The sequence below is a fragment of the Capricornis sumatraensis genome, chromosome 18 (assembly GCF_032405125.1).
Source record: "Capricornis sumatraensis isolate serow.1 chromosome 18, serow.2, whole genome shotgun sequence".
Classification (NCBI taxonomy): domain Eukaryota; kingdom Metazoa; phylum Chordata; class Mammalia; order Artiodactyla; family Bovidae; genus Capricornis; species Capricornis sumatraensis.
The window spans coordinates 77,908,427-77,931,741 of NC_091086.1; the positions used below are offsets into that span (position 1 = coordinate 77,908,427).

At 55.4% G+C, this 23,315-nt stretch overlaps 1 protein-coding gene across 1 annotated transcript in view; it reads right to left on the minus strand.

Moving 5' to 3' along the window:
• Nucleotides 1-23,315, minus strand: part of AHRR (aryl hydrocarbon receptor repressor) — a 78,438-nt gene that overhangs the window by 42,880 nt on the left and 12,243 nt on the right. Inside the window, exon 3 of the mRNA XM_068990708.1 lies at nucleotides 16,997-17,178. Within this exon, the coding sequence (XP_068846809.1) occupies nucleotides 16,997-17,178 (182 nt within the window). The remainder of the gene's footprint in view (nucleotides 1-16,996; nucleotides 17,179-23,315) is intronic.

Here is a 23,315-nt window from a genome sequence, read left to right on the forward strand (position 1 = left end):
GGCCACATCTCCCAGGTGGTCTGAGGCCAGGAGCGGGCGGCGTGGGTGGGGGAGGCAGGACCCCACTCCCCCACCCAGCAGGGCCCTCCTCTCCAGGGCCCAGACCAGCAAGGCCTCCCAACTGACCAACCGCAAAGCGCACTGTGGGGGTGTCCCCCGCCCCTCCCCAAGGGGAAGGGGAGGTTTGGGGTCGGCTTCCGGGCTCTTCTGCCTCTCAGCCCTGCAGCCCCGAGTGGGGGTGCTGCTGCCCGCAGCTGGAGGTTGGGACATCCCCAGGCGGTGACATCACCAAACGGGGGATTCGCTGACCCCTGCTGGGACCCTAACCCCCCCAACTCCAGAACACAGGCTTGCAGGGGCCAGAGCCGACACAGGCGGCCGCAGGGAGCAGAGGTCGCTTCTGGAGGCAGAAGTGGGGTCCCCTTCCTACTTCCCCCCCTCCTGCCCCCCGACAGCACGGCAGCATCGCGTGCGCCCCCAGCGGGCACCCCCGCTTCCCGCCTCCGCAGCCACATTCCGCGGGGCACGCCCGGCAGGGCCTCCGCGGGCCGCTGTCACGCGATGGGGCGTCAGCGCCGCAGTGACAGCCGCCTGGCCCGCGGCCAGGGCCTCGCGTGCGAGCAGGGCCGCCCGCGCGCCCCACCCCCAGGCCTGCGGCGAGACTGGAAGAAGCCAAACGCGATTCCGAGGCTGTCCCGGAGGCCCCGCCAGGGCGGGGGCGGGGGGGGGCGCGGCCTTCCAAAAACCCCTCCGAGGCACAGCCCCCCAGGTCGGGCCGGAAGTTGCCAGGGCAGCAAACTCTGGTGTGGGTGGGGGTCAGAGCCAGGGCCTGGAGGGCTGGGGGTGCCAGTCCTCTTAATGGGGGGGATGGCACAGCAGTGGGGCGGCAGGGACAGAGAGAGAGTGGGGAGCACCCCCGGGGGTGCGGCGGCGGGGGGAGGAACAGCCCGCACTCCCCGTGGCCCTGCGGCCAGCATCTGGGTCTGCTCTTTCATCTCAGCATCTCTCTCCAGGGCCGGCCTCTCTCCTTCCCTGCCATGGCGGGCAGTGGGGAGAGGGTCTCACCCACGATGACCTGGGACTGAGCCCAGCTCCGTCTGAGTGGGGCCCACAGGGGAGGCCAGGGCTGCAGGCAGGGTCTCTGCAGACAGCCCTCAGCCCCACTGCTGGCGCCCTCCCCGCCAGGCCTCCTCTTAGACAAAGGGCGAGCCCACCACCATGCTCCCGTCTCCTGCCCCTGGTTGCCCCTGGTAACATGCCCGGGAGAAGAGCTAGCGGAGAGCAGGTGTATGTGGGGTGGGGGGTCCAGGGGGAAGTTTGTGGAAGTTGGAGAGGAGTTGCTGTGGCCTCTGGGCCCCGCAAGGAAGGTCTTGGCTGGGGTACCCCACGGCCCAGGGTTCCAGGAACCCCCTGGGGTCCAGCCAGAAATGCAAGCCCGTGCGTCTAAGGGCCTCGTGCCCCCGCTGAGCCGCTGTGCCCCCCAGCCGGCCCCGCACTGTCCCCAAAGAGGGCCAAGCCACGTGACGCAGGTTCCAGCTAGCACTGATGACCCACCCGGCCCACCCAGCAGGCAGGCGACCTCCTCCCCACAGCCTGCTCTCCAAGGGGTGGTGGGAGGGGCCGCCAAGACCCCCAGCCCCACAGAAGCCATCCTGGCCCAGGGCAGAGCCTGGGATCGCCTTCTGCACCGTCTGCAGACACAGCTGAGGGCCGGCAGGCAGAAGAGGAGGCCAGTCAGGGCTGCCCCATCCCAGGAACGCACGGACTCCCTGAGGCTGGCACAGCCCAGCCTGAGCCCTGAGACTGCCCGCACCCCGGGACTCAGCTGGAGGCCCTGGGTTCCCTCCCCTCCACAGGCCCCAGAGCTCTGGCCACAGCAGAGGTTCTCACTGCCCTGTCTGACCCGGCCACCAGTGGTCCGCAGAACCAACCGGGATCAGCTTCCCTCACCCCACTGCCTCCCTGCATCCCCGAGAGGCTCCCCTAACAGCTCAGCGGCGCACGATCCGTCTGCAATGCAGGAGGCACAGGAGACGGGGTTGGTCTCTGGCTGGGGGAGATCCCTGGGGGAAATGGCAACCCACTCCAGTATTTTTGCCGAAAACCCCCATGGAGCCTAGCAGCCTGTAGCCAAAGGGTCGCAAAGAGCTGGCCACGACCGAATGTCCAAGCACATCCCTGAGCGCCTTGCCTGGAGAAGAGGGATGTGTGTGATTGTGCAAACGGCGGGCGTCCCTGTGTGCGCTGGGCTGCACCCAGCCTAGGGGGGAGCCTGGAGAGGCCACTGCCCTTGGGGGCTCAGCCCTGTCATACCTCAGCTCCTTCCCTGTCCTTCACACAGAGGAGACTCAGGGCAGCTGCCACTCTGGGCCGAGCCACGTGCCACAAGGACCCAGCCCCACCTGTCGCTGCTCAGGGTCCTGTGCTCGGGTCTGGCCACTGAGAGTTGCCAAGTGTCCCTGGTGGAGGAAAAACCCAGAGATGCCCTGTTTCTGCCTCTGGAAGTGCATGATGCCCAGAAGCCACCTTGCTCCCGGCCAGCTCCCCAGGGACAGGGCAGGTGAGTCCAGATTATGGACACAGGGAATGTGGGGTGGAGGGGACTGTCTGGGCTCGAGGTGCAGGAGTTCCACCACCAGGGTGACGAGAGAGGAGCCGGGGCACCCCAGGAAGCTGGGCTGGGCCTCAGCTCTGATGAGCGGCAGCTCCTGGAGTGGTCAGGTCACTGCACACACAGCCTGGCTCTGACCCTCCAGCCCTGGTCCAGTAGCTCACCACCCGGGCCCGTGTGCCCAGGGCCGCGTTCACGCTCGGCCATGTGTCCCTCTGGAGGCAGCTGCTGTGACCACAGCGCAGCCCAGCTCTCTCCATGCTGCAGAGGGAGGTCAGCGTGGAGGGAGGCAGAGAGCTTGGAGCCCCCAGGACCCCAAGGAGCAGGCCTGCCCCCCACTCCTGCACGCTTCCAGCCCAGATGCACTTCAGGGCCTACTCGGCAGAGGAACACAGGCTCAGAGCAGCTGTCCGGGGACCTTGGCGCCCCATGAGGTGCGGGTGGGCTGCTGGGGGTCCAGCATGCCACTCGCTTGAGGGGCTTTGAGAGGGGCCTGGGCAGCGGCACCCTGAAGTTCCGTGTCTTGCTGCCACCAACTCGGCACAGGCCTCCACACGGACGCCTGTGTGCCCACATTCCTGTCCCCTGAGGTCACGGTGTTGGGAGGGGCTCTGGGCCATGAGAGGAGCCCCACGAGCAGGATGAGTGTCCTTTAACAGACCCTGGGGGCACCTCACCCCTTCCCGGGTGAGGACAATTCAGAATTCAGTCCTCACCAGAGCCCAGCCACGGGGCGCCCTGACCTCGGAACTCCGGCCTGCAGGACTGAATGGTGATGTCTGTGTGTCTGTCACAGCAGGAGAGCTGAGACAGGAGTGACCGCAGCCACGTCCATGGTGGCAGCTCTTGGCCGTTCCCTGTCAGCAGCTGAGACCAGGCCCAGGAAGCAGGCAAACTCGACCCTCCGGTGGGCACCCTGCAACTTCCTGCAGGGACCACATGCCCTCCTTGAGACAGGGGCCCATGACCTGGAGAACCAACCTTCCTGAGAGATTGGGAGGTTAACTGGCTTCGTTCGCCCCTGCCCCCACCACCAGCCCCTCTGGGTGATCCTGGGGACACCGCTCAGGGGTCCAGAGGCCCCACGAGTCCAAGGGCACGTGTGGGTCCCAGGCAGTGCAGCGCACCTGCCGGGGGAACCAGTGGCCAGGCCTGGGGGGCAGATGGAGAATGCAGGGCCCCACTCTGACCCGAGCTCCCACCCCAGCATGCCTGCAGACCCCGCCGCAACTCTGGCATCAAATTCATGGAGCACCTCAGTTTTCAGACATTCAAACTCTCGCCCACGCCTCGCTTTTCAAGAACTAAAAGATAAACTAATTGTCTTGCCGTTGGAGGATGACCATGAATCACAAAGGCTGGCAGCAAGTGCCGTCCTGCGACTCGACAGCAGAGGGGTCCACAGAGGGGCAGCGGTTTCCTGCACCTACGCTGCAGAGAACAGACTTGCTCGCAGGGCTATGTGCTGTCGTGCCAGAGTCTGCCCGCCCAGCCCAGGAAAGCTGACCGGAAGCACGTGGGCATACATGGCCGGGGCTGGACCAACTCTCATCTTAGCCCCGAGGGAGGGGATGGGGGCGTGGGGGCGTGTCCTTTCGAGCCCCACAGTTAGGCAGGTGTGGAGGAGGGACGCAAAGTGCATTCAGAGCCCCAAGCTCAGTTAGGTGAGAAGAAACATCGTGCGTATGAATAGACGTGCTCATGTTTGGAAAACAAGAGTCCACCCCAGGATGCAGACTGCATCAGCTTGTGAGTTTTCCACAGAAAGAGTGTCCCTGTTTTCCACAATGACCAGGGAAGCCCCAGAGGTTTCACAGCTCAATCTGGCTCCGACGGCACCAGGAAAGCAGAGCCCCCGCCTCCACAGGTGCCCAGCCCACCCCTCTTCACTGGCTTTCTGGGGTCCAGCGGGCAGGAGCCCAGGGCTGCAAGTCCTGCAGAGGAACTGTGCTCTCTCCCTAATCCCCATGCTGCAGTGCAAGACGCAAGCATTTTAGGGAAGTTTTCAACTATTATCTCCTCGACTGTTATCTCCTCAAATATAGCTTTTGCACAGCAAAGGCAACTACAAGCAAGGTGAAAAGACAGTCCTCAGAAGAATAGCAAATGAAGCAACTGACAAACGATTAATCTCCAAAATGTACAAGCAGCTCATGCAGCTCAATGCCAGAAAAATGAACAACCCAATCAAAAAATGGGCAGAAGCTGTAAACAGACACTTCTCCAAAGAAGACATACAGATGGCTAATAAACATGAGAAGATGCTTAGCATCGCTCATTATTAGAGACATGCAAAATCAAAACTGCATCTCACACTGGTCAGAACGGCCATCCTCAAAAAGTTTACAAATAATAAATGCTGGAGAAAAGGGAACCATCCTACACTGTTGGTGGGAACGCAAACTGATACAGTCACCATAGAGAACAGTACGCAGAGTCTTAAAAAAACTGGGAATAAAACTACCATACGATTCAGCAGCCCCACTACTGGTCAGAAGCCCCGAGGAAACCAGAATTGAAAGAGACACGTGTACCCCAGTGTTCATCACAGCACTGTTTACAATAGCCAGGACATGGAAGCAGCCTAGATGTCCATCAGCAGACGAACGGATGAGGAGGCTGTCGTTCACACACACAATGGAGTATTACTCAGCTATAAAAAGGAATGCATTTGAGACAGTTCTATTGAGGTGGACGGATCTAGAGCCTATTAAACAGAGTGAAGTAAGCAGAAAGGGAAAGACAAATACCATATATTAATTCATGTATGTGGAATCTAGAAAGATGGTACCAGTGATTCTACGTGCAGGGCAGCAAAGGAGACCCAAACATAAAGAACAGACTTCTGGACTCAGTGGAAGCAGGAGAGGGGATGATTCGAGAGAATAGCACTGAAACATGTATATTACCATATGTAAAGCAGGTGGCCGGTTTGAGTTTGATGCTTGAAGCAGGGCACCCAAAGCCAGTGCTCCGGGACAACCTGCAGGGGTGGGGGGTGGCTCAGGATGGAGGGGACACATGTATGCTTCTGACTGATTCATAATGATGTACGGCTTCCCAGGGGCCCAGTCGGTAAAGAACCTGCCTGCAATGCAGGAGATGCTGGAGATATGGCCTTGATCCCTGGGTCAGGAAGATCCTGTGGAGGAGGGCCACGCCAGTATTCTTGCCTGGAAAATCCCATGGACAGCGGAGCCTGGTGGGCTACAGTCCCTAGGTCACAAAGAGTCAGACACAACTGTGCGACTTAGCACGTGACAAAAACATCACAATATTGTGAAGTAGTTATCCTCCAATTAAACTAAATCCATGAATTTAAAGAGAAAAAGGAAAAAAAGACAGCGAAAAGGAGCTCTTTGGGAAGAAAAAGAAAAGGATTCTATTCACACGCGTTTTTGTTCCACACGCTCTTCGTGGCAGAAGAGGCCAACCATTCGGGTTTCTCACTAAGTTCCAACAGTCTGAAGGGAAGTGTGCAGTGGCAAGCCCAGGGCTCAAGAAACGTTTCGGGAAAGCAGACAAAACCAAAAAGAAAAGAGACAGTGCTATAAAGTCAGGTACTTATTCCATGAGTAACTGCATGCTGTCAAGATGAGCAGGACGGGGGACTTGCCTCACGGTCGAGGGGTTAAGAGCCCACCGTTCACTGTGGGGGATGAGGGTCCCATCCCTAGTGGGGGAACCAAGACCCCACAAGCTGGGGGGCAAACAAACCCCCCCCACCACTGAGGCAAGAGGAGATGCCGCCCCGCGGGGTAAAGCAATTGCAGTCATTCCCTGTGGACCGGAGCTCCGAAATGAGGCTGGGCCCTGCCCAGACCACACCCACCTCATCCCAGAAGTCAGGAGACCTCCCCAACCACAGACGCATGTAAAGGCTCCTTGGGGGTCAAAGGGGGAGCTATGTCAAGGGATGTTCTCTACCCATATCCCTTGTAAAATCCATCTTGGCTAAGGGACGCATGCAAACACTTGGGAGGATCCTGAGATACATCAAATGTGGACTGGAAACCAGGGAAATCAAAATGACTGGCCAAAGGAAACCCAGAAGAAATGCCCCATAAAAGTCATTCAGACTGCCACGAGGGCGCAGCTAGAGGCACTCTCTGCGCCCGCCCTGTGTCTGTCCACGTGCACTGCGCTCTTCCCCGGCTTCACTACCTTCCGTCTTTGTGGGGGTTCTTTTCTGCAAAGCTGAGGGCCAGAGGCCTGGTCACTGACCACTGGTCTGACACGACTTGGCCTCTCTCTGGCTGGGGACCCAAGCCCCACCACAAGCCGTCGCAGGCCAAGGCCAATCACCACCACTAGAGAGCCCTTCCCCACAGTCAAAGAGCCCACAGGATGCAAGGACGATGCCACTGCTGCAACTCACAGGCAGACAGATGAGAGGGTGCGCAGAGCACTCGCTGCCCTCGCGCAAGGCCCGGCCCCTTCCCCTGAGGGCTCGAGGCGAGCTCTAGGAGCACCAGCTCCTGCCCGCCCCACCCCAGCCTCCCCGCTGCTCCTCCAGCGCCTGCTCATCTACCAGGACACCAAGCCAGGGACTCCAGGTTGAAGGGGCTTGAAAGGGCAGACTGTCCTCGGGGCAGCTCCAGCCAAGGACAGGCTGGGTCTGGAGGAGCGGCCAGCCCGGCCGTCACAGTGCCTGATGCGTGTGCACAGCATGAGTTTGTGAGTAAAGTTACAAAGAAGCCTCCAAGTACAGAACTTGCACGTCGCCCCATCTGGAGCCCATCGGTCACCACCAGTGACTCCAGGGGTCATTTCCACCAGAGTTCTGCCCGACTCACCACCCACAGGCAGGGCTGATTGGGCAGGGGGTGTGGGGAGGTCTCTGCCCAGGTGCTTGGGGCCTTCCATGGCTGGGTCAGTCTCCACCCCCATCCGGGGACACAGCCCAGCACGGAAGGTCCCAGTGTGGCTGGAGGAGGCCTCCAGAGGCGGCTCTGAGCAAACGCTTGGAGAAGGGAGACCCCAGCGCCTGGTCATGAAGCGGCTGCAGGCGAGCTGGGCCAGATGCCCCCAGAAGCCCCCTCCACTCCCTCCCAGCACTTGTCCCCTCAGGGGCCCGTGGCTCAGCCTGTGGAACCGCTGGTGGTAACGTGGCTGCAAGAAACCCTGCTGCTCAGAGCACACTCTTCCCTTGCAAAAGGACTGGTTCCTTCCCCTAAAAATTCGAGGCGAGCTCTAGGAACATCAGCTCCTGCCCACCCCCGCCCCACCCTCTCCGCTGCTCCTCCTCCAGCTTCTCCCCTTGGCTCGTACCCTCAGCAATCTCCCAGGTCCACGGTTTTTTCTATTCCTTCTTTTTGTTTGTGTTTTGAGACAATATCAAGCTTGCAGAAATGTTGTAAGAACGACACCCAATGTCCTCTGCCCAGAGACACCCCCTCAACCCCGGGACTTCACCGACTGCCAGAGCATCCTCTCAGCCAGGCATGGGCTACTCTCCATCCAGATGCCCCTGGTCCTTCTCGACTCAAGATGGGACAAGCTGCTCTGCAGGCTGCCCTGAGGTCCCGTTTGTTGCTGAGTCCTCAGCATGTGCGGCGGGAACATCACGAAACTAAGAAGTGTCCTCACACCCCCTGTGGCGTGGCTCACGGGGTCACTTTCTTCCGGGACTGGTGAGGCCACGTCTGGTCACGGGGACAGCGTGTGCTGGCGTTCCCCACTGTAGGGCTTCCCTCTTTGTAGCTAATTAATACTTTGTTTTTCAAGACTCAAACATTCCATTTCTCACTTTCACCAATTTTAGCATCCACTGACATTTCCAGCCTGAATCATTCCTACAGTGGTTACCAACTGGGCATCTTATAATTCACCTCCACTCAAAAGTCACCCGCCTAGAGCTCTCTCTCCTGGCAGTTTGGTCAGGAATCGTGATGTCTGTTTCGTTGTTCATTTACTTATATCCATGCGGATTTAGAGAATCCCATCTCATTTGCTGGATTATCATCTGTCACCACCCTCGTTCATCTTAATGCTGAGACTGCCCCGATGTGGCCAGAGGAGACCCTTCAGGAGGCCTGGGTCCTGGGGAGCCCCTCAGGAGGCCCGCGTCCCAGGGGAGCCGCCTCAGGAGGCCCAAGTCTCGGGGAAGCCCCCTCAGGAGGCCCAGGTGCCCCTCAGAAAGCCTGGGTCCGGGGGTATGTCCCCTCAGGAGGCCTGGGTCCTGGGGGTATGTCCCCTCGTGCTCTGAACACAGCCCTGCTGTCCAGCATGGACGATCTAGGCTCATCCTTTCTCTGTCCTTTCTCTGCTCCCGCTCTGGGCAGAGGCCAGAAGGCATGAGTCCCTTTCAGTGGTGAACTGTGTCTGGAAACTGAGGTCTGAAGGCCAGCTGTGTCCCCTGTACTGGAGTGGCCCCTTCAGCAGGCAGAGCTCAAACACACATAGACGGGCACACATGCGCAGGCACACTTGTGTGTGTGTGTGTGTGTGTGTGTGTGTGTGTCTGTGTGCATAATGTGAGCTCACATCAGAACCTCCGTTACAATTCTGTACCATGGGCTCAGTATAGGGTGGACTTATTTTTCCTTTGACATTTAGTAGAAATTGCTTTAAAACTGACTAGGCCAAAAAAAAAAAAAAACTGTCTAGGCCTAGATTTTTCTCTGTGGGAAGATTTTAACCACTCATTCAAATAGCCATATGACTATTTGGGTGTTTTATTTTTTCTTGAGTCAATTTTAATAAGCTATATTTCTAAGCATTTACTATATTTTCAAATCTACTAGCATAAACTTGTTCCTAATAATTTCAAGCCATCTTTTAAAATCTGTAGCATATATCGTCATGCTTTATATATAATATGCTATATAATGTTCCTTTTACTTCCTAATACTATTTGCTATTTTTCCTTGATCAGTCTTACCAGATCTTTACTGCTTTATCATTTTTAAGGAATTCTGTTACACGCTACCTTTCTATTTCACAAGTACCCTATGCTTTATTATTTCCTATGACTGTTTTTTATTTATTTCACTTTTTTTTTTTAGCAACACTGAATGCTCAGCTTGTTAATTTCAGCCCTTCTTCTTTCACATTAGACCCTCAAGTTGGTTTATTTCTGAGAATTGCATTAGCTGCAGCCACACACGTTGATGGACAGAGGAGCCTGGTGGTGTGCAGCCCACGAGGTCACCAAGAGTCCAACACAACGGCGCACACACACACTCTGACCTGCACACATTCCCTCAGTTCTGCTGTGTTTCCTTCTTTGATCCATGTTATTACAAATGTGTTTATTTCCAAACGTAAGGCTTTCAAGCCATCTTTTCTGCAGATTTCCAGCTTAACTGGCTCGAGGGCTCACCATGCATTCTTCATGATTTTGTCTTTTGAAATTTACTGTGACTTGCTTTATTGACCAATATATTTTCAATACGGGCTTCCCCTGTGGCTCAGTGGGTGAAGAATCGCCTGCAGTGCAGGAGACACAGGTTCTATCCCTGGTCGGGGAAGGTCCCCTGGAGGAGGGCATGGCGACCCACCCCAGGATTCTTGCCTGGAGAATCCCATGGACAGAGGAGCCTGGTGGGCTGCAGTCCATACAGTGGCAAAGAGCTGGACACGACTGAGTGACTGAGCATGCATTCGTATTTTCAGAATATTTACAAGTTACAAGTGGGCTTGAAAAGACGTGAGTGTAAGTTTCAGAGTACAGTGTTATGTCTGTCCATGATTAACCCTTTTGTGCACTGCTCAAATCTTCTTTAATTGTTACTGATTTTTATTTCTCTGATCTATCAAGTACCGAGAGAACTATCTAAAATCTTTCTCTCTGATGATGAATTCATGTATTTTTCCTTATAGTTCTGTCAATATTGGTTTCATACTTTTGAGGTGATGTTGTTAAAAGCACACAAATTTAAAATTATTCTCTTTGCTTGATAAAATAAAATCTTAATGACTTTTAAATGATAGGCTCTCATGATTTCCAGTAATATTTTTCACCCTGAAATCAATTTTTTGACAAAAATATAGCTTTACCAAATGTATTTCAGTTAGTGTTTTTCCAATGTATCTTTTCCCATCCTTTTACTTTCAACCTTTCTGTGCCTTTTGTAAACAGAGATATTCACTCTAACAATCCTTATTTCCTCAGTTCAGTTCCGTTCAGTCGCTCAGTCGTGTCCAACTCTTTGCGACCCCATGAATCGCAGTACGCCAGGCCTCCCTGTCCATCACCATCTCCCGGCGTTCACTCAAACTCATGTCCATCGAGTCGGTGATGCCATCCAGCCATCTCATCCTCTGTCGTCCCCTTCTCCTCCTGCCCCCAATCCCTCCCAGCATCAGAGTCTTTTCCAATGAGTCAACTCTTCGCATGAGGTGGCCAAAGTACTGGAGTTTCAGCTTCAGCATCATTCCTTCCAAAGAAGTCCCAGGGCTGATCTCCTTCAGAATGGACTGGTTGAATCTCCTTGCAGTCCAGGGGACTCTCAAGAGTCTTCTCCAGCACCACAGTTCAAAAGCATCAGTTCTTCGGCCCTCAGCCTTCTTCACAGTCCAACTCTCACATCCATACATGACTACTGGAAAAACCAAAGCCTTGACTAGACGGACCTTAGTCGGTAAAGTAATGTCTCTGCTTTTCAACATGCTATCTAGGTTGGTCATAACTTTTCTTCCAAGGAGTAAGTGTATTTTAATTTCATGGCTGCAATCACCATCTGCAGTGATTTTGGAACCCAAAAAAAATAAAGTCTGACACTGTTTCCAATGTTTCCCCATTTATTTCCCATGAAGTGATGGGACCAGATGCCATGATCTTCGTTTTCTGAATGTTGAGCTTTAAGCCAACGTTTTCACTCTCCTCTTTCACTTTCATCAAGAGGCTCTTTAGTTTCTCTTCACTTTCTGCCATAAGGGTGATGTCATCTGCCTATCTGAGGTTATTGATATTTCTCCCGGCAATCTTGATTCAAGCTTGTGTTTCTTCCAGTCCAGCGTTTCTCATGATGTACTCTGCATATAAGTTAAATAAGCAGGGTGACAATATACAGCCTTGGCGCACTCCTTTTCCTATTTGGAACCAGTCTGTTGTTCCTTGTCCAGTTCTAACTGTTGCTTCCTGACCTGCATACAGATTTCTCAAGAGGCAGGTTAGGTGGTCTGGTATTCCCACCTCTCTCAGAATTTTCCACAGTTTATTGTGATCCACACAGTCAAAGGCTTTGGCATAGTCAATAAACCAGAAATAGATGTTTTTCTGGAACTCCCTTGCTTTTTTGATGATCCAGCAGATGTTGGCAATTTGATCTCTGGTTCCTCTGCCTTTTCTATATCCAGCTTGAACATCTGGAAGTTCACAGTTCACATATTGCTGAAGCCTGGCTTGGAGAATTTTGAGCATTACTTTACTAGCATGTGAGATGAGTGCAATTGTGCGGTAGTTTGAGCATTCTTTGGCATTGCCTTTCTTTGGGATTGGAATGAAAACTGACCTTTTCCAGTCCTGTGGCCACTGCTGAGTTTTCCAAATTTGCTGGCATATTGAGTGCAGCACTTTGACAGCATCATCTTTCAGGATTTGAAACAGCTCAACTGGAATTCCATCACCTCCACTAGCTTTGTTCATAGTGATGCTTCCCAAGGCCCACTTGACTTCACATTCCAAGATGTCTGGCTCTAGATGAGTGATCACACCATCGTGATTATCTGGGTCATGAAGATCTTTTTTGTACAGTTCTGTGTATTCTTGCCACCTCTTCTTAATATCTTCTGCTTCTGTTAGGTCCATACCATTTCTGTCCTTTGTCGAGCCCATCTTTGCATGAAATGTTCCCTTGGTATCTCTAATTTTCTTGAAGAGACCTCTAGTCTTTCCCATTCTGTTGTTTTCCTGTATTTCCTATCTCTAGTCCTTATCTCTTAGTTGGCCTATTTAGTCCACTTACACTGACTGTAACTAATGACACATTTGGAATTTTACGCTTTCTGTTTGTTACACTCTTCCACATTTCTTTTTTCTTCTTTCCCGTGTTTTTCTTTTGATTAATTACATTTTCTCATTCTACTTTTTTCTCTCCATTATTTTGAAAGTTAAACCTTTCTGTTGTCTTGATGATTATCCTGAAAATTTTATTATGAATTAGTTACTCAACCTCCACATTTAATTAATACAAGAAATGTTGAAAGCTTCACCTCAAATCTCCGTCTCCAGATTTGTACGCTGTCACGGCCAGGGCTTTCTCTCTCTCATTTTTGCCCTTTCCGGATGCCAGTCTTACTCTTTCACACATCAGTGTTTGCTCTGATTGACACCCTCTCTGTCCCTCCTTGCAGCCCAAACCTTGCCTTCCTTCTGCGTTTTAAAGGAGGTACATCCTTTAAAAATGGATTTTAAAAGTTTCTCTTTGGGTTCTCAGATGCACTGAGGTTTTAGTCCCTTTGAGTATTCCTTGGTGTCCTGCTGACTGGGCGATGCACGTTCAAAGGTTTCAGATGTTTCGTCTCACATTTCGCGTGTCGCCTGCCTGATGGCTACAGTTACTCGGCACTGCGTCTTCTGGAAGTGCAAGAGTCTGTGTGCTTGGCGGCAGGCCTGCCCACTGGACTGTAGATCCTGGGAGGCGAGGGGCACAGCCGCTGTTTTGCTTCCTGCATTAGAGCTCGCTGTTAATGTGAAACTTTCAGTGTGAATTTGGGCCAAGGCCCCACGACGACATGTGCCAACTGTTGGCCCCAGATGACCTTGGCAAGGCTTCAGAGAGGATGTCAGAGGTGAGAGACGTTCGAGGCTGGAAGGAGGATGTCCTTGGAGGGTGGCACTGTTGGTCTCGCCACATGTGCCAGGAGAGGGCTGGGGGCCCCGCCCCTGCTGGCGCCCAGTGAGAGGAGTTTCATGATGGCCCCAGAGGCCCGTGGGGCGGGTGTCTCCATATTCAAGAACTCCAAAGGCGTTTGGGCTGCAAGTGAGAAGCACCATGTGTCAACCAGGCCCGTCAAAGACGTACGTTTCCTATGGAGCAGGTGGGGCCACAATGTCCAAACACTGGCTGAGGGTATCTCAGCTCCTCCCGGGAGGATGCCTGTAGGCATGCAGCTGTCTGACACTTGTGTTAAAGAAGGAAGCACAAGGAGGTGACTAGAGAGGATGGGTGACCCATGTCAGCCACTGAGACAGACAGACACCCCAGGCATGTGGTCCTCAGAAGCTGGGAAAACACCAAGGCCACCAGCCTGGGTGCCAGCTCCCAGCAACGCCAGGCAGACTTCTCCCAACCTCACCTCTTCTTCCTGCTGCTGCTTCGACCTGGAAAGGCCAGGAACCACGGCTCTGGTGAGGCAGGACCTCAGGGAGAGGCAGCCAAGCTCACCATCAGGCTCCCCCTGCCCCAGCCCTGCCTGCCAGACCCTCAGACTGGGCAGCAAGAAGGCTCACACTTGAAATTCTTTCAGAGATTTAACGTTCGGCTGGACTGATCACACTAGTACCAGTGACTGAAAGACCCTAACTGACCCAGAAGGGACAAGGAAGGCCCGGGACTGCCCCTGGTCCATCCCACGGCAGTGAGAGGGAAAAGGGACGCTGGGGGACACATGCCCTGGGGGGACTCAGGAACCAGGAGAGAGTGAACAGATGAAGGAGGGAACCAGGAGCCTGCTTCTCCCCTGGGCTAGACTCCGCCTCCAGAGGCAACTGAGAGACGGCGGGAGAAGAAAAACCAGCATAAAACGATCCGGGGTGATCTTTCTGAATGATGGCTATGCAGGGGACCCGCCTGGGGTAAGAGACAGGTGTGCACACAGCCTGACGTGACCCAGAGCAGCGTACCTTTGCTGGAAAGGCCCCGGGGGCCGTCCTCCAGAAGCTGTCCGTGCTGCGGGGAAGGGGCTCCTGCAGTGGAAGGGCTGGAGAGGAGACGCAGCCACAGCCACAGCCACATCCCCTGGGGAGGAATCCACGGAGCAGCCCCCTGAAGGCAGGAGGTCCTGACCTGGCTCTCAGCATCTCAGGCTTCACATGCCTCGCCGCTCAGAGGCGGGAGCGCCTCGCTCGCAGAACACAGTGGGGAGGGCCCGCAGGGGTGCTCATTCTCAGGGATGGGACCCACCTCGTCCCAAGCCCCCCTCGGAGCCCCACCTCCCCCCCACCGCCCCTGCCCCCACACAGTGGGGCTAGGCCTCAGGACATGCTCTGTGGGGTCACAGACACTCATTCCCAGCAGAGCTCATCAGGGGTGGATGACTCGTCAGTGAAAGCTGAGAACCTCACAGTTTAGCTCAGCCGCATCCACTGCACTCCTGGGTCACAGGTCCCTAAGTCTTGGGGGGAATCTCATCTCTGACCCGCAGAGGAGCAGAGCATCCTGCGTGTCCCGGACACAGCTCAGGACGCGGGGCCTGTGGACCTGCCACCCAGAGGAGGTGAAGCAGACCCGCCCAGCTCAGACGAGCCCAGGACCAGGGTCCATCCGGCACAGAGCGTGCAGGTGGGCCGACCCCAGGCCCGGGCCCGGCGGACGGTGAGCGGGGGATGGGTCCTCACAGCTCAGGGATCTCTGGATCATCCCTGGAGGCCGAACCTGTGCCTTCCCCTCCTGGTTCTGTCTGCTGAGTGTCCCTTCCCCCTGTTCATCCCACCCACTGTCCTGCCTGCACGCCACCAGCCAGGCTAGGGTGATGGGGGGTCCTAGGTCTTGCCATTGGCCAGGCTAGGGTGACGGGGGGTCCTAGGTCACGCCACCGGCCAGGCTAGGGTGACAGGGGTCCTTGGTCTTACCACCTGCCAGGCTAGGGTGACCGGGGGTCCTTAGTCTTGCCACCTACCAGGCTAGGGTGACTGGGGGTCCTTGGTCTTGCACCTGCCAGGCTAGGGTGACTGGGGTCCTCAGTCATCTGCATGCTGGTCCGCATTCTAGGCCCTTGAAGCCGAGGTCCAGCGAGTCTCCTGCCTGGGTCAATGCCTCAGTGCTGAGTGCTGGGTCTGAGAAGGGGGTGCCTGGGTGGCTGGGACCACATGTCCTGGAGAGAACCTGGCTCCCGCCTCCCTCAGGGTCCTTCACATTCTCCACCCACCCTTCCTCCCTTTTCTGTGATCAGCCCCCAGTTTCCCTTCTTGCAAACAGTGAAACTTGCAAGAGTGGAAAATCCCTCTCTTCGGTACAAGCAAAGGGTTTATAACTAAGAAGCACCAGCCCTCAGTCTATGCAGAACCAAGTTAAGTAATTAAATAAGCTCACTGCCTTTTAAAAATTCATGAAAGTTGACACAAACACAACACTACAAGCCAATTTGCAGGCCATTATTACTCTTGGAGGCTGGAACTTTCCAGTTGATGTCCTTCCCAAAGGTGACTTTTTATGGAAGCTTTAATGAAATTATCCATTTCTGAGTCAGGAAGCAGAGATTAAGATCCAATGTTTAAGCTCGCCTTTTTTCTAACTATGCAGAGGAAATGAATTCAGGAAAACGTTTAGAATTTCCCCTAAAATGTACAGCTTGAGGAAGATCACAAACTTGGGAATCCTTGGGAGAACAGGGTGATACCGAAATCAAGCTCATTATCTCCCCAAGCTGTGACCAGCAGGGCCTCCCACTGGCAGCGCCCGTGCTCTGCAGACCTGAGCTCCTGGAAACAACAGAATCGAAGTCTTTCCAAGGCCACCAACCCTGGCCTGGCTGCACACAGCTGCACCCGAGGAAGTGACCAGAGAGGGAGTGAAAGCAGCCTGAATCCTCAGGAAATATGCCCGCCCAGGCCGAGAAAGCTGGCCACACCTCAGGCACGTCAGACGCACGCACATCCGCAGCCCCGTGGTGGAGCCAGCACCGCACAGGCCCGGGTCCCATGTTTCCGGGCTGCAGCCTCAGCGGCCAGCCCTCCTAACCACAGCCCGAGGACGGTTTCAGTCACAGGAGGCTGTGCATGCATCAACTCCCAGGGCCTCACGCAGAGCGTGGGCGGGCAGTCAGCTGCCATCCAGCACCCACCGGTGTCCACACATGCCCCCTGTGAACACTCGTCTTACCTCTGCCTGAAGACACAGAATAAATGCACAGCTTTGTAAGAAGCTCAGACTTGGCTGAGGGCTGATGGCCATGGTCCGGGCTGCTGAAGCGGGCTGGGGACAACCACATTTCTTCCCCAAGAGCTCAGCCAGGCCACGCGAGGAGTAAGGCTTGGCCAGAGGCACCGGACAGGCCCGATGGGCACACCAGCCGCCCTGCGCTGAGGAGGGCTGCCTCAGGCAGCACAGTGCCCCCAGGGCTGGGCAGGCGAGCCAGATGGGGCAGGCCGGCCCCAGGCCTCCCACCAGAGCTGCTCTCTGCCTCCAAAGGCCTCCAGACAAGAAGTGAAAACAGGCCCATCCCGGGGAAGCCAGGTGGGCCCAGGTGAGGCCCGAGGGGCAGAGGTGAGGGTCCTACCTTGGAAGAAGCTCTTCACCCGGAGATAGCTGACGCTGAGACGCAGCACGGAAAGCTTGTCGAGCTTAGAGATGATGTCGGGCGGCAGTGGCAGCAGGCTGGCCAGGTGGTCCAGCTCAGCATTCAGGCGATCCCGGTGCCGCTTGGAAGGGTTCGACTTCTCAGTGCCCACGGCGGGCCTCCTGCGAGGGGAAAACTGCAGTCAGGCTGGGACTCCCAGACGGAAAGCGCCCCAGGCAGGGACCTCAGGAGGAGCGCTCAGCGTCAAAAGGCAGCTGCCGGCAAACACATGCCTCACGGGATGAAAAGGCACTGGTTCCCGGAGACACACAAGCTAGACTGCGGCCACGCCGGGCACAGAGGCCACGCTGGGCACATCAGCTACGCCAGTCACAGAGGCCACGCCAGGCACATCAGCTACACCAGCCACAGAGGCCACGCCGGGCACAGAGGCCACACCAGGCACATCAGCTACACCAGCCACAGAGGCTACGCCGGGCACAGAGGCCACGCCGGGCACAGAGGCCACGCCATGGCAGATACATCAGCCACACAGGCCACACCGACCATGCCGGCCACTGGTCGCAGCTCTGGAGGGAGGCCCAGAGATGGGGAAGAGCCAGCAGGAGGGCCATGTGGCCTCTCTGTGCTCACACCCGCCAAGGTAGCAGTGGGCACCAGCCCTGGGCACACTGCTCAGCTCTCTCGGGAGCTCCACTGGGCCTTGCCCTCTAGGCCTGCGTGGCCCCTCTGGGCACCGTGGTGCCCCCTCCCTGCCCCTTCACTCAGGAGGGGGAGGCCAGGGCCTCGCCACCTCCCTCCCTCTAAGGGTGCGGCCCTACCTAGACGTCCTGCCCGCTGCAGCTGCCCTCACAGGCCCTCTTACCCACCCCCAGCCCTGCCCCCTCCGCGCAGAAACGTGTCCTTAACCTCCTTCCTAGAAAGTGAGGCCAGGCCAGTTGGGCAGGGGCCGCTTCCCCTGGGCCCGCGCTCCCCAGGTCGGGGGCTGCCTTCAGGGGCTCCGGGCTCCTGGGTCCAAAAGGTCCTGTTTTTCTACCGTGCACTCACTTGTAAAAATGTGGAAACCTGTCCCACACATTTCTTTTGGTCAGAAACCCCCGGGCAGCCCCCACCCCATGGGGCTGTGGGGGCCAAGACCACACAAAACCACACAAGAGCAGAAGCTCCACCTCGGCTACTTCTTTCTCTTGACGGAGCTGCAATTCATGTAACATAAAGCTGCTCTAAAGTGAAAGTGTGCTGGCATTTAGGACATTCATGGAGCTGTCAGCCTCCATCAAGCTCCAAAACATTACTTCACGCCCAAGTAACACTCCTACCAAGCGGCTTCTCTCATCTCTCAGGCCCCAGCGGCCACAACCTGTGTCTGTCTCTCTGGATTTGCTCGCTCAGACATTTCTGTAAATGGAGTCAGACTTCTCACACCTGGCACCCTTCACTGACCATCACACAGTCAAGCTGCTTCCGTCAGGCAGCCTGTGTGGAGATTCACTATTTCTCAGGGCTGAGTCATGTTCAATGGCCCTGCGATCTTCCACACCAGCCATACTTCACAGCCTCAGCAACACTTGCTACTGTCCTTTTTAAAATAACATTCCCATCTGTGTGATGGTGTAACGGTGTGATCACTCACCTAGAGCCAGACATCCTGGAGTGTGAAGTCAAGTGGGCCTTGGGAAGCATCACCATGAGCAAAGCTAATGGAGGTGATGGAATTCCAGCTGAGCTATTTCAAATCCTAAAAGATGATGCTGTTAAAGTGCTGCACTCAAAATGCCAGCAAATTTGGAAAACTCAGCGATGGCCACAGGACTGGAAAAGGTCAGTTTCATTCCAGTCCCAAAGAAGGGCAAAACTAAAGAATGTTCAAACTACCCGCACAATTGTGCTGATTTCACATGCTAGCAAGGTCATGCTCAAAATCCTCCAAGCCAGGCTTCAGCAGTACATGAACTGAGAAATTTCAGGTGTTCAAGCTGGATTTAGAAAAGGCAGAGGAACCAGAGATCAAATTGCCAACATCTGCTGGATCATAGAATAGGCAAGAGAGTTCCAGAAAAACATCTACTTCTGCTTCATGGACTATGCTAAAGCCTTTGATTGTATGTATCACAACAAACTGTGGGAAATTCATTGAGAGACGGGAATATCAGACCATCTTACCTGCCTCCTAAGAAACCTGTATGTGGGTCAAGAAGCAACAGTTAGAATCGGACATGGAAAAACAGATTGGTTCCAAATTGGGAAAGGAGTATGTCAAGGCTGTATATTGTCACCCTGCTTATTTAACGTAAATGCAGAGTACATCATGAAAAATGCTGGGCTGGATGAAGCACAAGCTGGAATCAAGATTGCCGGGAGACATATCAATAACCTCAGATATGCAGATGACACCACCCTTATGGCAGAAAGTGAAGAAGAACTAAAAAGCCTCTTGATGAAAGTGAAAGAGGAGAGTGAAAAAGCTGGCTTAAAGCTCAACATTCAGAAAACAAAGATCACGGCATCCGGTCCCATCACTTCATGGCGAATAGATGGGGGAGCAATACAAACAGTGGCTGACTTTACTTTTTGGGCTCCAAAATCACTGCAGATTAAAAAGCAGAGACATTACTTTGCCAACAAAGGTCCGTCTAGTCAAAGCTATGGTTTTTCCAGCAGTCATGTATGGATGTGAGAGTCGGACCATAAAGAAAACTGAGCACCAAAGAACGAATGCACTTGAACTGTGGTGTTGGAGAAGACTTAAGGGCCCCTTGGACTGCAAGGAGATCAACCAGTCCATCCTAAAGGAAATCAGTCCTGAATATTCATTGGAAGGACTGAGGCTGAAGCTGAAACTCCAATACTTTGGCCACCTGATGGGAAGAACTAACTCGTTTGAAAAGACCCTGATGCTGGGAAAGATTGAGGGCAGGAGGAGAAGGGGATGACAGAGGATGAGATGGTTGGATGTCATCACCGACTCAATGGACATGAGTTTGAACAAGCTCTGGGAGTTGGTGATGGACAGGGAGGCCTGGCGGGCTGCAGTCCATGGGGCCACAAAGAATCTGACACGACTGAGCGACTGAACTAACTGAATGAATGAATGGCCAACAGTGTTGGTCATCTTCTCACGTGCTTGTTGGCCATCTCTGTATTTCTTTGGAGGAACGTCTACTCGAGCTTTTGCCCATTTTTAAATTGGGTTGTTTGCTCTTGAGTTGCAGGAAATCTTTATATATTTGGGATACTAGATCCCTAACAGACACACAAATTTTCTCCCATTCTCCGGTTATCTTGTCACTTTCTTTGGTTTCTTTTCTTATTTATTCCTTAATGAGGTGCCTACACCAACCTTGGTCATCTGCTAACAAAATGCAGAGCCAGGAGGTGTGGAGAGATGGAGCAGCCTCGATTTGCCACTCAGAGGGGAGCCCCGCCTGGAAGTGAGAGAACTCAAGGCCTCCCCAGAAAGCAGAGCAGTGCCGAGGGCAGGTACAGGGGCCAGAGGAGGGCAGAGACCTCACTGGGGCAGACCTGTGGGGAGCAGGCCCCCAGCCACACCTGGGATGGACTGAGCAGTGACTGTCCCCACCCCCACCCCGCGGGGCACCGGGGGACACTCTGGATTGAAGATACGGGTATTGGGAAGGCTCTGTTCTTTCCAGCTTTCTCAAACCAAGCACCTGGCTGCCCCTGAAACCCAGCCCAACATGCCTCCCCAGGCTTCAGTTCCAGGGGCCGGGGCAGAGACCCTCGCCCTCAGCAGGTGGGTCAGGGGGCCACTGGAAGGAAGCGCCCCTCTGAGCTGACCTCGGGTTTGGGCCCAGAGCCACGGTGGGAAGCCCTGACTCTGCAGGGTGGAGACTCAGGAGGAGGTGAGGGACCCAGAAACCTAAAATACCCGGGACAAGTTCAACAGGAGACACTCAGACACCTAAACAGCGCTGAGCAAAGAGACACAAACCATGGAAATACAGCCAGTAATGCTGGGTACTGTTAAGATGGTGTCACCCCCATACTGACCTGTGGGCCCAATGGAGCCTCCATGGAAATCTCAACAGGACTTTTTGCAGAAACGACACGCAGTCTAGACTTTGCGTGGACATGCGGGGACCCTCAGTCAGAGGGCAGAGTTGGAGGGCTTACCTCACTGACCATGACCCTCTCGGGGCTAGGCGCTCCATTTTGGTTTGTTTCAGACAAAGATGGGAAAAGATCAGCGGAGCAGAAGAGAGGGTCCAGAGACAGCCAGGTGCACTTGACAAAGACGTGATGAAACTCAACAGGAAAAGGAGCTCCTTCCAACAAACGGTGCCAATCAGCCGGACAGCCAGGCAACAGGTGAGCATCAGCCTCACCTCACACTGTACCAGACATTAGACCAGAACAGACTGCAGGCCCAAGTCTAAAATGGTGCTAATCAATCGGACAGCCAGGAAAAGAAGGAAACATCAGCCTCACCTCACACCGTACCAGACATTAGACCAAAACAGACAGGAAAAGGAGCTCTTCCCAACAAACGGCACCAATCAGCAGGACAGCCAGGAAACAAGTGAGCATCCGCCTCACCTCACACCATACCAGAGATTATATCAGAACAGACTGCAGGCCCAAGTCTAAAATGTACCATAATACTTGACAAGAAAATGCATTAGAGAATCTTGGAGACCCTGGAAGGAGTCCCGGGACTCTCAGGGCACACACTAAAAATACTGTGAAAGAAAAAAGGGATAAATTGATCTTTCTCAAAGAATTTAAAATGGCTTTTGAAGGTCACCATTCAGAAAATTAAAAAGGGACCCATAGATTGATTGGCTGAAAATGTTCACAAGAGCCTATACCCAGCATAGTAAAGAAGCGTCACAATCCAACAAGAAGACAAACAGCCCAATAAGACGACAGGCGAGCTCTTTACCAGAGCAGCTCTGTGGGCAGCGGATAAGCACAGGAAAGGCCACGAGCACCGTTCCTCCCTGGAGGAACGCAGTGTGAAGCCACGGTGAGCCTCCACCACGGCCGTCGGGGAGCTGAGACCAGGACAGACACCCAGGCGCCCTGAGAAGGCAGAGGAGCCCCGCGCCCCACCTCCAGCAGGGTGGACAGCAAAGCTGCTCAGAAAACCATCTGCCTGGTGGATTCTCAGAAAGCCGAGCCCTTCTCGAATGCACACGGACCCACAATCCCGCCTCAGAGAAATGAAGGCACACACTCGAAGACTCAAACATAAGCGTTCACAGCAGCTTTGCTGGTGACATCTCAACCTGGGACCCCCCCCAACTGTGACCTGAGATGAGTAACCACACATGGTTCATCCGCACGATGGCACACAAATCGCGGAGGAAGCTACGTCATCACCACAGGGGATTGAAGCCCCCACTCGGAGAAGGTCCCCTGCGTGGAAAGTCCCAGGAAGTGCAGACCAGCCTGCAGGATGGGGGTGCAGGCAAGGTGCCTGTGAGGCCGCAGGAGGAGTGTCAGGCACAGGGAGCCCCAAAGCCGCTAACCTCAGTTTCAGGAGGGCCTTCCCAAGCCGCCCTGTGTCCCCACACGGATCAGACCATGTGCAGTGAGTGCTCTTAGCCCAGGGCGCTCTGGTCACAGCCAGTCACACGAAGACAGAAGCGGAGACGAGGGGGAGCCCCGTTGCTCACACAGCTCTGAGCTCAGAGTGCAAGGTGCTGCCCCCAGAGCACGGGACTATCACTGCCACGGTCACCCCCCACGGTGGGGGCAGGGGCCGGTCACCCCCCAAGGCAGGGCGGGGACACGGTCACCCTCACAGTGAGCGGTGGGGGCTGGTCACCCCCCAAGGCAGGGTGGGGACACGGTCACCCCCCATGGCGGGGTGGGGACACGGTCACCCCCCACAGTGGGGTAGCAGGGGCCGGTCACCCCCCAAGGCAGGGTGGGGACACGGTCACCCCCCACAGCGAGGGCGGGGGGCCGGTCATCCCCCAAGGCAGGGCGGGGACACGGTCACCCCGCACGGCGGGGGCGGGGGGCCGGTCACCCCCCAAGGCAGGGCGGGGACACGGTCACCCCCCATGGCGGGGTGGGGACACGGTCACCCCCCACAGTGGGGTAGCAGGGGCCGGTCACCCCCCAAGGCAGGGTGGGGACACGGTCACCCCCCACAGCGAGGGCGGGGGGCCGGTCATCCCCCAAGGCAGGGCGGGGACACGGTCACCCCCCACGGCGGGGGCGGGGGGCCGGTCACCCCCCAAGGCAGGGCGGGGACACGGTCACCCCCCACGGCGGGGGCGGGGGGCCGGTCACCCCCCAAGGCAGGGCGGGGACACGGTCACCCCCC